Source organism: Schistocerca serialis, chromosome 3 (genome assembly GCF_023864345.2).
Source record: "Schistocerca serialis cubense isolate TAMUIC-IGC-003099 chromosome 3, iqSchSeri2.2, whole genome shotgun sequence".
In the NCBI taxonomy this organism is placed as follows: domain Eukaryota; kingdom Metazoa; phylum Arthropoda; class Insecta; order Orthoptera; family Acrididae; genus Schistocerca; species Schistocerca serialis.
This window is the reverse complement of record NC_064640.1, coordinates 1,024,192,777-1,024,208,181: the sequence shown is the minus strand read 5'-3', so window position 1 is coordinate 1,024,208,181 and position 15,405 is coordinate 1,024,192,777. Positions and strand designations below refer to the sequence as shown.

The following is a 15,405-nucleotide window of genomic DNA, read 5'->3' as shown; positions in this document are numbered from 1 at the left end:
ACTTGAACATGAGTAGTCCTATTCCATCAGACATTCACATCCACTTTGGGAGAAATACTGTGAATGTGTGGTAAGTGGTTCTACTCAGTGCAGCCCACTCTACAAGTGCCAGTAATTCCTGAATAGAGGAGATTTATGAACCCAGACAGCAAAACAATTAAAGCCAAGAGAAGTGCAGTAATGTTTTGGTCACTCGTTAATTCGGCACCAAGTGACAACACCATTACGCAACTTTGTAATATGCTGTCATCGCCAGAAAGCAGTAAGGTGCCACATTTACCATCCAATCACTTTCCCATCAACACCAAAAGGTCACTGACAATACCACACTTACAAATTATACAATTCTCCATCATTGTTTACAGGAATGTATTTTACATATTAGCTCACTTTCCAATACCTAAACAAGAGTTACATAAAGTAATTTCACCTGTTCACATATGAGAACTGGAAAGAAAATGCTGGCAAAGTACAGTCTGTCTGTCAACTGAAAAACAAGGAGTGCTCATGGTGGAGGAAGTTGCCTTACCCAGACAAACACTGCAGCTGCTGTAGAGGGTGATTAAGAATTGATTTCCCCTCCAGCAGTGTTGAGCAGCACATAGGGATTTACGTAGACTCTGTTCATATGTCTTAGTATGGTATTAGTAACTTTTGCATTTTGTGGAAAATAAACACCCCTGGGCATGGCTGTACACTGCACTGCCAGTGATCACACAAGACAAACTGTGAAAAGATCAGTATAATTTTGTGAAACACCCTGTAGTTCTTTCTTGTGCCACATTGCAGTAGGGATAATGGAGAATCACCTTTGCTCTTTGGTTTGCAGACCTATGAAGCAGAGGAGGACATGGCCACAATCTGGTGAACTAAATTCCTTCAAGCTTCTACCCTCCAGTCCTACCCCCTCCATTCTGTTACACCCCCAGAACACAGTTTATTCCTTAATTGGTTCTGCTGCAGTTAGATGTGACACACACATATAATAATAAATATTTAATAAAATAATTGAAAAAGACAATACCAGTTGTGCATTAAGCCCTTACATCAGGGTTTTGTGTACAACAACTTTCCATGAATTTGGTTCCAAAGAGTCTCATCAATGAACTGTAAAGAAACCCATCTGAATTACTACTGAGCTTTTAGTGTGTTTGAGAATTAGGCCTTCTGAGTGTGTGAGAACTGTTTATAAAAAATGTATTATCGCAATCTTGCAATGGGAAAATGTGGTGCAAGTAGCAGTATCTCAATTCTGGCCACCTAAATACACCATGAACAAACAAAGCAACACTCACTGCTTTTGTAGCTTTAAAGGCATTATCTGTTGGGTGTTTCAGTGATTCTGATTGTCAATGCTGGAATTTATCTGTAAGTGCTTAAATAACTGATGAGAATTCTTGCCCACCTTGTCAGTGACCAACAGTACATGAATTTTACACCACAATAATGCGCCAAGCTTCACTACAAGACCAGTGAGTCGATAGGAACACCCTGACTCTATACAGAGTATTCTGCAGTGTCACCAATTTGTAGTCTCCATCTGGCCCACAACACATGCTCTAGGGCCTTGGAGTCCCCCTTTTGTTTCTCATAAATCTGATATACCTTGAATGATTTTGCTCTAATTTGTTCCTATAATTTTTTTTTCTTTTCTTACTTTTATTTACAATGCATACAAATGGCAGAATAGCCATCACTACATCTGCACTAATATGAAGATAAATGCCAACTGTTCAACACAAACCCAGAAGTGCACTCAATAGATGAAAGTAGTTGACACTATGGGCTGGTACGTCATGTGGTACATGTTCCCATTGCTGAAGATCTTCCAATAAACTGGTGGTTTTTTTAATGCCCACTCAAACACATGCTTTTGGTGACCCAAACTAGGTCAACATTGCCTCATCTTCCTCATAATGTGGACCACAACTCCATGTCTGCATATGTAGAGCACCTCAAAATATACTTAGAAGAAAGTAGTTCTTAACCGCCTCAGATCCTCACTGATATGCCCTATTTACAAGGAAACAAAAATGTTTTGGATTTATAATTCTTACTATGCAACAATTTCACTCAGTGTATGTTGGAGAGTCTACAAATGAGTGTTATTTAACTTACTAGAAGAAAAAGCAAAAAGATTGCACTCAAGTGTTCTGTATGAATTTCAAAAGAACTGTGGCACTGTTGATTTTCTGTTTTCACTGTGCCAATTTTAGCAGAAAAGTACTGAACAATAATGCAGTCTCTATATCTGCATTATTGATTTTGAGAAGCTTTTTGAAAGTGAGTCATGATGTACTGTGGACATTACTGTAAAAAGATTTCTATCATTTATGACAAAGTCTCCAGAAAGAGATAACATGCAAGGTCTGTGTGGATTGTGCTTTTCTGAGACACTGTTAGAATCTGCAATTATCAATTACATGCTGAAGAATGCTGGTGGTGTTAACTTAAAATAAGGAGCTGAGAGGAGCCTCTAATTTGCAAAGGCTCTGATGGTACAGAAAACAGATTTTTTAAGTAATATACATGCAAATTTTTGCAGTTATGTGCCTGTGTTTGGGGGGGGGGGGGGGGGGGGTGGCGACACCAAGATAGCAGGACCAATTTCCACGAATCATACGATATGTATGGGTTGAATATCAATGTGATGAAAACTGAAATAATTGCTTGTGAATTTGATTCTGAAAATACTTGTACTGGGAGAAAGAAATGTGAATATGTGGATAAATTTTTGTATGTGAGAAGCATTGCAACATCAAAAAGGTAATTAATAAGCCATAATAGTGTAACAGCAGCAGCTACATAGTGCCACACAGTACCAAGCAATTAGAAGAACACAAAGCAGGAAGATTGCAAATATTAATTAAGGGCGCAAGTTTAAATACCTACATCTACAATTAGAACAACATTCTTGTGTGTATAATTTGCTGATGTGCCTTCAAGAAAAAACTTGGAATATGCTAGCCATGCAATATTTAATTACAGTACAAGGGCAGTTACCGTGCAATATGCTTAAATCTCCAGCCACACCTTGCACATTTGGCCACAGCCTTTTCTGTGCATTATTACAATTATCTTATCATCTCTTGTTTGTAGAACAGGTGTAACTCCCATGAGCCACTTACACGTGAGAATCATTCCACTACTGTTAAATCTAGACTGTTGAAGTGTGGACTCTAGCAGCAGTGAGCAGCCTGTAGTACTCCTTATAGATAGATGGAAAAAATTGAGGAAAGTAACTACAGTTGCTACTGTACACTCTCTCAATTACATCAAGAACAAAAATGAGGTGGTCTTACCTGCTACACAACACTCTTATCAGACTTACTACTAAGAAAGAGATCAAACCTGTTTAGATTTTGACCATACTTCAAATGCACTTTTAGGTATATTACTCTGTGTGGTTGGGACAACAGATTTCACTGCAGCTGCAACTCTGCAAGGAGTGAAAAGTCACAAATGTTCCCTACAGTTGAGTATCACTCATGACAATTTTTATGCCATGCAGGTGACACCCATCTGTTGCTGAGACTTCTTGACATATGTGCATATTATTCCAAACATTAATGATGCAAAGAAAAATCTCATGACACATGACAACATATGTTGGCAAAAGAGAGTGGATAATTGTTGCTGAAACTGTACGTAAACTACAGGGCAATGGTACAAAATTAGTATGGATGTCATAAACAAACTGTTAGCCACCAATATTATTGGGGCTCTGCTTTGGATTCAGAAATTGTGCTACTACTTTGGCTTTCCTTATGATTGAAGGATAACTAATGCAGCATACAATACTCATTGAAATTACCTTGCGACTGACATTTCAGCAGACTGAATGGTAGCGGCCAGCCGCGAGCCAATCTTCGTTCTTTATTGAGCACCATGTGTAGCATCTTGTTAAGTGTGGTTGGCTACATGCTGGAAACAGCCCCCCCCCCCCCCCAAAAATCAAAGCAATCTGTCAGTCACAAAACAATTTTAATTAGAGTTTACTCTTATTTGCTCAATAACATGAAAATTGCTTCTCACATCAAACAACGCCAGCAAATCTTTGTGATGTTCTTCTTCATGTGCATAGCCAAATAAAGCACCTCCAAGGTTTGTGAAACTAACAAAATTCACTGTACACTTCTTGAACTCCCTCCTAAGATCCCTGGGTTCTCTACTAGTGATTTTCAGAAGTTTAGGCATCTTGTGAAGCTGTCAGAAGAGGAATAAGTTGATCATACAAGTGTCTGAAAAATGTGAATGGATTGAAAATTTTGTGGTAAACAGGACTCTGTATGGTATTTTAGATGGAGAGTAATGAACAGAAGTCAAAGTAACTTCAGATGTGCTCCAAGGAAGTGTACTAGGAGCTTCACCATTCTTGTTGAACATGAGTAGTAACCTCAAGTTACAGGTGGTACAGTTATCTATACGGAGGTACTGTCTGAAAATAAAAGTAGTATAAATAGTGTCACATCTTGACAAGATGGAGTGCATATTGACAACTTGCTTTAAATGTTCAAAAATGGAAAACTTTGCACTCACCAAACTGAGAAAAGTACTACTAGTATCCTGTAGCTACAATACCAAGGAGCCACAGCTGAAACCAGACTATTTATACAAATAGCTGAGTGTAACAGTTTGTGGGGATACGAAATGGAATGATCACAGAGTCAAGGCCCAACTGTAGACAAAGTAGGTGACAAACTTAAGTCCCACACACACACACACACACACACACACACACACACACACACAAATGGAAGACACTAATATGGAAACCTGGGAAAGCATCCTCTATCATCCACTCCTCAGGGGTTTGCAGAATATGGATATAGAACAAACAGAATATGTATGACTGGCTGTTCAGTGCTGCTGTATTTTTTTTGTGGAGGGGCTCAAGAAGCTGTCTATTCCTGAGAGGGGGGGGGGGAGGAGGCAGGGGGGGGGGGAGGGAGGGAGGGGGAGAGAGCACCATTGCCATCAAACAACTAGTCAATTGTAGTGTACAATTTGGAAAGTTACTGGAAGTCCAATAGGTTACATCTTTCCAATTAGCATGTGGCAAGTGACATCTTTAAAAATAGTGTGGTGAAGTTGCATAAATAAATGCTTTGACACGGTTAAAACTAGGAGGGTAAGCTGTTAAGTTTTCATAAAGTCTCCAATGAACTTTTGACCTTCACAGGCTAGTACTGTCTTCACAGCAGACATCTACATTTTTTAAATTTACACTACATATTTCTTAGCTTTCAACATTCTGTGGTCTAAATCTCTCCATGGGAAAGTCAAAACATGATTAGAGCATGATATTCATACATATCACAAGGTTTCTCATGCTAGTCTATACTCCAACAGAGCGATGTGTTACCAAGAGATTTTGGTCAGTTTTAAGGTTGTAGTACAGTTATTTAGAATTAAATGAATGTCACACATCTCTTAAAATTGAATATGTTAACTCACACTGCACTCATGTATGTAGTCACAGGTGGCTTCTTCACCCCAATCCAAGTCAACAGGTGCATGAAAATTAAGTGAACAAATGGCATTTTGTACCATATATAGCCCAAACTCTGAATACGTTCATTTAGTTTCAAAGTACGCTGCTACATATAAACCAGTGACATTAATTACAAACACTAATTGAAAACCTTATGCAATGACATTGTATCTTTTTCATGCCACAACTTCCAAGTATAATTTCTGGAATCACTATGGTGCAACAAAGCACAGCTCAATTTCATACTTTAAGCACACACAAAATTTAATATGTTTAGGATACATGGATGGGACAAGAAAAAGAAAAGGCAGTGCTGGTGCAATGAAAAACAGCTATCTGCTTTGCTTGCTACGTGTAAATACTTTATCTGATGTTGAATGATTATTATTGGCACATGAATAAGTTTAGTATAATCCCATACAATCAGCAATTCATTACATCAAATAGAGCCAGTTTCCAATCTAAATATTACAAAAACTAAAATATAGCACTATCTTCCAAAAGACAATAGAGAGCTCCAGAAACAAACAAGAAGTAAGGAACATACCACAGACAAGAAACAGTGTTAATGAAGAATGAATGATACCCTGCAGTCAAATACAATTCCCAATTTCTTGAATGTGTACACCTTAAAATTGCATTCCATACACATACTAGGGTTTCTGCCAAGTTACAAACTCACTACAACCATGCAAAAATAAATCACACAAAAAACAAAACACTACAAGCACCTACAAACATTTAGAGTAATTTTATACCTGTATTTAACTAACCCTTTAAAATCAGTTACTGGTCCCACACAGTTTCGTGACAATGCATCAGCAAACACAATGATTACATAATACGTAATGTTATACACACAAAATCTGAAGTGTAACAAATAGCCTAGTAGTTACAAATCTGTCTGTTACATTCTCATGTGAGACTTGATGTTTCTACATTTTCTATATTACAATATAGCAAAATGTGTTCTAATTATTGGTAATTTTTTAAAAATTAACATGTACTTTCTGTCTGATTGTAACATTTACTCATGTATTTGCATAAAAAATCTGCAAAATCCATTTATAATTTGCTTTCAAACTGCAAGTTGTGTTCCACATGAAACACAGTCCAAAATACTTCTTTTTATGCCGGGCTGAAAAAGTTTTAACATTATTTGCATGGCTCTCTCTCTCTCACACATACAAACTTCGTATAAACAGTACAATGTAATGACAATGTACACAAACTAAACCAGACATTACTGTTTTTATATACTATAAAGTCTTCTGAAGCCAAAAATATACAAACATTCTTTTAAGTTTACATTGTATATCACTGACAATTATCCTCATAGTGACATGTCACCCTGTGTGTTTTGTAAACATACATTAACTGGTTCATTAATGCGACGCTCGATTAAAATAAAAACACTAACACGAACTGATCTGTAATCCATTTCACGTAAGATTGAAAAAACAGATCGCCGTTTCAACAACGATCTTCATTTGCAACTGGAACTCGGAAAACACACCTTTATTACCACCACAATCTACAAACTTTTATAATACAATATTTACAGAAGTCAACGCTCACGTAGATGCTGTTACAAAGCAGTGATTGATCCAAATTTCGATTTTGGCTCCAGTTAACACCAATTTCTGCAGTTAAACTACGAAAGTACGACAAATACATTGGGAAACCCAAAAGTAATCTATAAAAAAGTCGGTAAAATACACAGCAATTACAGAAAAATTATTATTTGGCGGTGAAGTAACATCAATATACTGCGCAAGCTCCAAACAATAACAAAACAAAAAAAAGTTAATAGCACGAAACATATGTACATCGAGACATCTTATTTGATATCTAAACACAGAAAATACCAACGGCACTTCACTGTTGAGTGTTCTCTAATAATCAATAAACAACAGTAATTAAAAGTCAACACAAGGATCCGCGCAATTATTGTAGCGCTCAGATATATTAACGGCCATCTTCGTTGTTACGATCTCCAACATCCTTGTTCCACGATCTCTCCGCGGCACAAGATCACTTTTATAATGAATTGAACAACTTGCGTTCTTTTCGTTTTTAAAAACAATAAGTGTTTAATAATGTTGGTATTTGATTAGTTGCATAAAAATCGCGAGTTTTTTAACTTACCGATGTAAACTGATGTTGATACGCCATATTCACTAACTTATTTCAAGACATTGAAGCAGAGACGTAAAGTAGCGGGCAAAGACAACATTTACGAAGTTTCATATTAACGCAACTCTACACCCTGATGACAATTTCGTGCACGAGTTCAGCGGTAGAGAGGACCCCTCATAATATAGCATCATATTAAGGAAAGTAATAGAAGTAGAGAGTCGTATTATGACAACAAAACAGAGAAATACGGTATCCAAAGCCAATTTATGATTAATATTTACAACCGTAATGGAACTTGCAAATGATATTGAAATATCAAATAGCTTTGTGCGAGCCGTTAACATATTTGTTTCCATTCATCTTTTCTTATTCTGGGCATGTTAGAATTGCAGTTCGAACAGTCGTTAAAAATAATTGTTAAACATACAATGATTTTGAAGGCAACAGCCGAGAAATTGTATTAAAGGTTAAATGTTGCATCGTTATAACCAAATGAATAACTTCTATAATATACATTACGATATTACTTATTATTTATCACTTTCCGTAGAAGCATGTAAGTCAAAGCCACTTGCTCATGGTACGAGTCTCTACATAGTGTACAGAATGTTGATTAGAATATTTAATAACTAAAGAAACAATTTAAAAACTTATAAATAAATTACACGTTACAGAGAAAGGTTCTCGACTGCTGTGAGGAACTCCTGTGCAAAATAGGAGTGTGCCACAAGGAAACCTTCCAACTTAGTTTTGACGACTTGGTGGTTATTATTAAAAATTAAACATGTTAAATTCAATGCTTATCGATTTTCTGTCTTGTGCTCAGAAAATAAAAGTTGAATTTTCTTCTGAAGGAGTCAGTAACAGATAGCATGATGGAGTGTATGAACAGGAACGGCAGAGTTGGAATTCTGAGACACTAGAGCAACGGATTACATGGAGTTCGCGAACTCACACTGCAGATTTGTCTAGCCGCCGTTTTCTGGACTAAGAATATTCTTGGTGAGTGAACACAGTTATCCCAATATATAACATAACACGAGATAGTAGAGTGAAGGTAAATAAAGTAAACAAACTTTCGCGTTTCTGTCTCAGAGACAGTGAACCTCATTCTTATAAGGAAGATAGCAGCACTGTGCTTCTTGATCTTGAACGTTATAATTCCAAGAAAGCTTTTCATCTCTCATAAGTTCTAAGTATTTAAATGTACAATTTCAGTGCGTGGTTGATCACCTTGAAAAAATAAAATTTCGCGTAATTTGTTTTGCAAGCTGCACATCGCCAAGAGTGTATGCACCCAGGCTGTAGATTGGATTAGATTAGATTAGATTTACTTTCATTCCAATTGATCCGTAGTGAGGAGGTCCTCCAGGATGTAGAACATGTCAGAAAAACAATGCCGGTAATACATGACAAATATTTACAACTGAAAATAATAAGCTACTGTACCTTCCACAGGTCCCAAGTGGAATGATCGTCATTTTTTTTAAATGAATCATTTTACAAACACTATTTCACTGATTTTAAAATAAAAAAGTTTTATTTATTTATAAGGTAATGAACATGTAATAGAACTACTACAATACTTATTTACAATGAACACATTACTGCACTCAAATGGTGGAGAAGTTAGATTGCACTTACACACACACTCACTCACACACACACACACACACACACACACGAACACACACACACATTTATTTACAATGAACACAATACTGTACTGAAATGGTGCAGAAGTTGCATTGCACACACATACACAAATCAGTTGGTTCTACTGAGAAATTCATCAATGTAGTAGAAGGAGTTGGCCACCAATAAATCCTTTAGGGTTCGCTTAAACTGAATTTCATTGGTTGTTAGGCTTTTTCTGGCTGCTCGCAAGTTATTGAAAATGTGTGTTCCTGAATAATGCACTCCTTTTTGTACCAGAGTAAGTGACTTTAAATCCTTGTGAAGATTACTCTTATTTCTAGTACTGATTCCATGAATTGAGATGTTGCTTTGAAAAAGTGGTATATTTTTAATGACAAATTTCATTAAGGAATAAATATATTGGGAAGCAGTAGTTAGAATCCCTAGTTCCCTAAACAGGCTTCTGCAGGATGTTGCGTTCACACCACATATAACTCTTACTGCACGTTTTTGTTCCCAGAAAACCTTAGCTTGGCTTGAAGAATTACCCCAAAAAATAAGCCCAGATGACATTATGGAATGCAAGTAAGCATAGTATGCCAGCTTTTTCATTTTTATATCCCCTATGTCTGACACAATTCGCATTACAAATAGAGATTTGTTAAGACGCTTCAGCAGTTCTGCGGTGCGCTCCTCTCAGTTGAATTTATTGTCAAGCTGTAATTCCAAGAATTTAACACTGTCAACTTCTTCTATCTGCTTGTCATTGTATGTTAGACATGTACTCGTGCGACACCCCTTACAAGTTCTGAACTGCATGTAGTGTATTTTTTCAAAGTATAGTGACAAAGAATTGGCTAGGTACCAGTGATGAAAGTCCACAAATATTATTATGCGATTGTGACTTTGTTCAGTGCTACAGAATCTGCAATGAGCTGACGAAAGAAATGTTTCATCTGGTGACGACTTGTCAGGTGTGGAAACACCATGCAGAACTTCATCTTCATCAGCTTGTGTCGTCAGCTGTCACATCATTACCAGGTGCACATCGAAAAAATGCAGTAAGTTAATATTTAAGAATCTTCAAACTGCTGTTTACTAAAAAAGTTCTAATGAATTAATAGGGTTCACGGCAAATGAAGAATCTTCAAACCTATTTAGCTGTCCTGCAGTCCTTTATTGAACAGGATTTTATAAAAACTGAAAAGTTATAAGATTCTTAAAAATATTTATCAAACTTGCATTAACTGCACAACTGTGAAATTTAAAAAAAATCATTACTCACATTATTAGCGTTCAAACAAAAACGGGGAACTCACAAAGCCACATGACACAGATGTGAATCGAAATTTTTGATCCATTATAATTTGTTGTCAACGGTAAAATTGCCATTAAGCAGCAGCAGGTGAATGTCGAACTGAGCTCCTTGATGATGAGCCTTAGAGTAAAAAATAATTACGGGCATAAAAATATATGGCTTAAGTGCTTAAAAAGGTTTAACGATGTTTGTGGTATTAATGTCTGTGGGCTCTATGAAAGGAAATGACCGCAATCTTTTATAAGTACTGCTGCAGTTAAGAATCACTTACCACTGAGCAAATGTGAAAAAAACAAATGTTTCTTCATGTCACTACTACAGACTGGTAATTGGTATTGGTGTACTAAAAGCTCACAATGGGGAACATTCATCCCCCCTTTTAATACCATTTGCTTAATGGTGAGTGATTCTTAAATGCATCAGTGCTTTTTGTAGGTTGCTATTATTTAGTTTCGTAGAAACCACAGATGTTACATACTGCAGTGTTGCAGTTTTTTTATATACTTTAGCAATAAATTTTAATGCCTGTAGTTATTTTTTACACTAGGTCTTATCGCCGCAAATGTTCAGGTTAATATTCACCTACCTGCACTTAATGACAATTTCACCATTGACAACAACCCATAATGGATCAACATTTTCCATTTTCAACTGAACTATGGGACATTTGAGCAGTCACAGTACAAGGGATTGATTTCATGGTTGTGAGCAGTAGCCAATACTGTATGGCACCTCCAGCTGGCTTTCACCTTCAAGCATCTGCTGAAAGTCATCACATGTCCATCACTTGCAGAAATGATGTCATCAGTGAGATTGATATGTGCACATGTGATGTCATCAATGAACATGAATTTATGACCTCATCAAGATAGTGGATGGCGAGAAATTTAAAAAATAAGGATGGGAGATGACAGGAAACATAGAAGATAGATAAAATAGACTGCACGTGATGTCATTATACTGAAACCAATATCTATGTCTCTTGCTACAGAGCTGGTAGTTGAGTTAGACTCATTGCATGCTAAGTGAAGAGGAGCTGACAGTTACAGTTTTTAACATTTATAACAGAAATCAAGTTTTGATTTTAGTAAAAAAATGAACTGTTGTATTACGATTACACATATACCATATTAACACAGTTAATGTAATTTCTGGAAAATTCCTAATGTGATGGTTGTCGTTTTTACATGTATCCCAGTAAAACGTATTGACAGATTTTTTTTAAAGTGACAGAATTACAGTTCTTCAGTGAATACCTGTTTTAATTGCACTTTGACTCTCTTATTTCAATGTTCTCAGAGAAGTAGAAGACAAAATATAAATTTGGGAGCCAGCATTACTTTTATGATGATTCCTCAAGAATAGTTGCGAAATGTTTACATACTGTTATAAGAAATGAAATTTTTCTCTCCATAACATGTAGTTTTTACACAAAAATAAGCGTTCATATATTATGACTTTTGCTACATACAGTGACGTATGCTGGATGTAAAACAAGTAAATTATTGGCTGTTTATATTAAGAGCATCTGCTGGGAGTATGTATGTACATTACTGGTGGTCCGCTCAACACGATGGATCGGTTTTATAGGTCTAACTAACTGCCTATATTTATCCTAAGCTCTGTAGGAGACTATTGCAAGCAGATCTGCACCAGAAATTATTTTCTTAATGACATAAAAACTCAGTCAAGACACCTGTGTGTGTTTGTCAGTGCTATGAGAAATTGTTTGGGATGGGGGTGGGGGGTGGGGGTGGAATAACAATCCTTCAGTCTGGCTGTTTGAAGCTACTTACAAGAGACTTAGTGCAAATTCAGGTTATTGCACCTACTAGTGGATTTCCTCTGCCACTGATGCTACCACAATTCAGTGACACTACATTCTAATATTTCAAGTTCAGATGGCTTGAAAAGAAAGAAACAGAGGTATTTTTGTCTTTTGTATCCAATGATGAATTTTATCTGTCCAAAATAAGTGACAGCCTATTAAAATGAACATCGATTTTTTATATGAAAAAACCATTTGAGGGAAGAAGTTATGTCTGCTTTGCAGAACATGTGGAATGATTATTTTCCTGCAGCTGAATGGACATGTTTCAAATAGTTCTCCCCTTGACAATCAGATTCACCAGTTGAGAAAACTGTGCCTGTGTATATTTTAAAATGAGGCTGTATCATGAAGTAAAACTCCACAGTAAGGCAGTAAATCATTCTTGTATAATAAGCTTCCATACAAATATAGTCTCGTCTAAAAACCACTGACTATATGTTTGTTTTAAAATAGATTTATGTATACAGCATGGTCAGAAACAATCTGAAAAACTTGATAGTTTACTATGTAGTTTGTGCTGAAAAATAATTGCTAAAAAAAGACTTTGAATGTTGTGCCACTTCTGAGTTAATTAGCACTGACGTTAGCCAATCAGCCACTGTCCATGCAATAAGCGACCTCCCATATACCATTAGTATCAGTTACTCTCATTACTTGGATGATAGCACACAAGACTACTCAGCCTTTGGTTCAGGTCTGATCCTTACTACTGTCCCAAGACTAGTTTTTGTATTGTTCTCTGGTTTTGTTTTAGAAAACCAAATAAAGACACATTTGATGACACCGTCTCTGACAGGCCACTTGAATTTTCGTGCTCAATGAGCTGGGTTTGAAAGAAAATTGTTTTTAATACGCAAGCTCCTAATCCAAGCATGGTTTACCTTCTCATTGTGGAGTCTTGCTTCAAGATACAGCCTTATTTTGAAAGGTATATGAGTACAGCATTTTTCCAATTGGTGAATCTGATTGTCAAGGGGAGGACTGTTTGAAACATGTTCATTCAGCTTAAGGAAAATAATCATTCCACATGTCCTGAAAAGCAGACATAACTAATTCCTTCAAAAGATTTTTCATGTTAAAAATCGGTGTTTCTTTTAACACGCTAATGCTCATTTTGCACAGATAAGCAACGTCACTGGATGAAATAGACAAGAAATCTCTGTTTTTTCTGTTCAAACTATTTGAACTTGAAACATTAGAATGTAGTGCCATTTGGCAAAAGTTTTATTCACTATTCGGTTTCTTGAGCACAAATCTAGCTACATATTTCACTATATCAATCACAAACGATGGGAGAAGCTGGTTGAGGTATGTAATCATGCTCACTGTTTATAATGCCACGCCTGAAACAGATGATAAGTCATTACTGTTGATTTCTTTATTTTCTTGACTACTATGTGTTATACTAAGAACTGTGGTAGCATCGGTGGCAGAGCAAGTACCACTAGTATTTGTAATAATCTGAATGTGCACCAAAAGTATCTTGTAAGTAGTTTCAAATAGTCAGACTGAAGGATTGTTATTCCACCCCCTCCCACCCCACCCCAAACAATTTCCCTCAGCGTGTTAAACGCTTACATGTGGTCTTGACTGAGTTTTTATGTGAGCAAGAAAAAAATTCTGGTGCAGGTCTGCTTGTAATAACCTCCTACAGAGCTTAGGTTAAATACAGGCTGTTAATTATAACTATAAAACGAGTTCATTTTGTTCAGTGCACCAGAAATCCACCCATCCCTATATTTGCGTAATGTTATGCCCATGAGTCCACTAATGTTTTGTCCCCCTCCACAAAATTAAGTACAGTGGAACCTCGCTTAACGAGCACCTCTCATAATGCGCAATTTGCATAAGGAGCAAAACCAATTGTAAAAACATGAGTCGCTTAATGAGCGATGTTTCGCATAACGAGTGACGACGATTTAGTGTGATGTCACCAGCTGTTCGTGCGCGGAGGGGGAAACGTTCAACAATATGAAGACCTTTCATTGTCGACAGTGGCATATCAACAATGTCTTTAGTACGTACTGCAGTCTGAGTTTAGCGCTCTTTCTGCTACCATCATAGTGCAGCTTGTGGTCACACACTTTTGTAAACTTGTGTTTATAAAGTGTTTTTTCTTTGCGCAAATTTTAATAACCTCCGTAGAAATTTCCCAGAAGATAAAACTGCAGAAAGACGACCATAGCAGAAAGAAAATGAACTTAGAAATGAAACGTAAAATCATTGAAAAACGAGAACGTGGAGAGAACGCTGCTGATTTAGCTTGCATTCACAATCGGTCTACATCAACTGTTTGCACTGTCCTCAGAACAAGGACAAAGTTAAGGAGATCTATGCTTCAAAGGGAATGACAAGAATATCTAAACAACAGTTTCGTATTCTGGACGATGTTGGAAGGTTGTCCTTATATGGATAAATGAAGAGTGATTGCAAGGCAACACTATTAATGGCAACATTATTTGTGAGAGGGTGAGAATGATTTTCGCCGACTTCGTTAAGAAGACGCCTGTATCATCAGCGACCAAAGAAGTGTTTAAGGGAAACCGTGTGTGATTCGAGAAGTTTAAGAAAAGAACCAGCATTCACAGTGTTGTCAGGCACGGCAAAGCAGCCAGCTCTGACACAAAGGCAGCTGAGAACTTTTTCAGCAGCTTCATGATGCTCGTAGATTTGAGAGTGATCTGCCGCAATAGCTTTTTAATTGTGACGAGATAGGTCTATTCTGGAAAAAGACGCCAAAGAGTACCTTTACAACAGCAGAGAATACATTACCAGATCACAAACCAATGAAAGACCATCTCACATTGCTATTCTGTTCCGGCGTAAATGGCGATTTGAGATTCAAACCACTACTTGTTTACCATTGAGAGACCACACGAGCCTTCCAGAAGTGTAAAGTCCAGAGGAGTAGGTTAAATGTGATATGAAAGTCTAATAACAAGGCTTGGTTGACACAAGATCGTTTTTGTGATTGGATCAATGAAG

The 15,405-nt window shown here is 36.8% G+C and overlaps 1 protein-coding gene across 4 annotated transcripts in view; it reads right to left on the bottom strand.

The window, feature by feature from the left end:
* The window catches only part of LOC126471483 (serine/arginine repetitive matrix protein 2-like), a 155,716-nt gene extending 148,005 nt beyond the window's left edge, over positions 1-7,711 (bottom strand). For all 4 annotated transcript variants that reach the window (XM_050099687.1, XM_050099690.1, XM_050099688.1 and 1 more), the window contains exon 1: positions 7,643-7,711. In XM_050099687.1, coding sequence (XP_049955644.1) covers positions 7,643-7,669 — 27 coding nt within the window. In that variant the 5' untranslated portion in view covers positions 7,670-7,711. The remainder of the gene's footprint in view (positions 1-7,642) is intronic.
* Between the last annotated feature and the right edge of the window lie 7,694 nt (positions 7,712-15,405).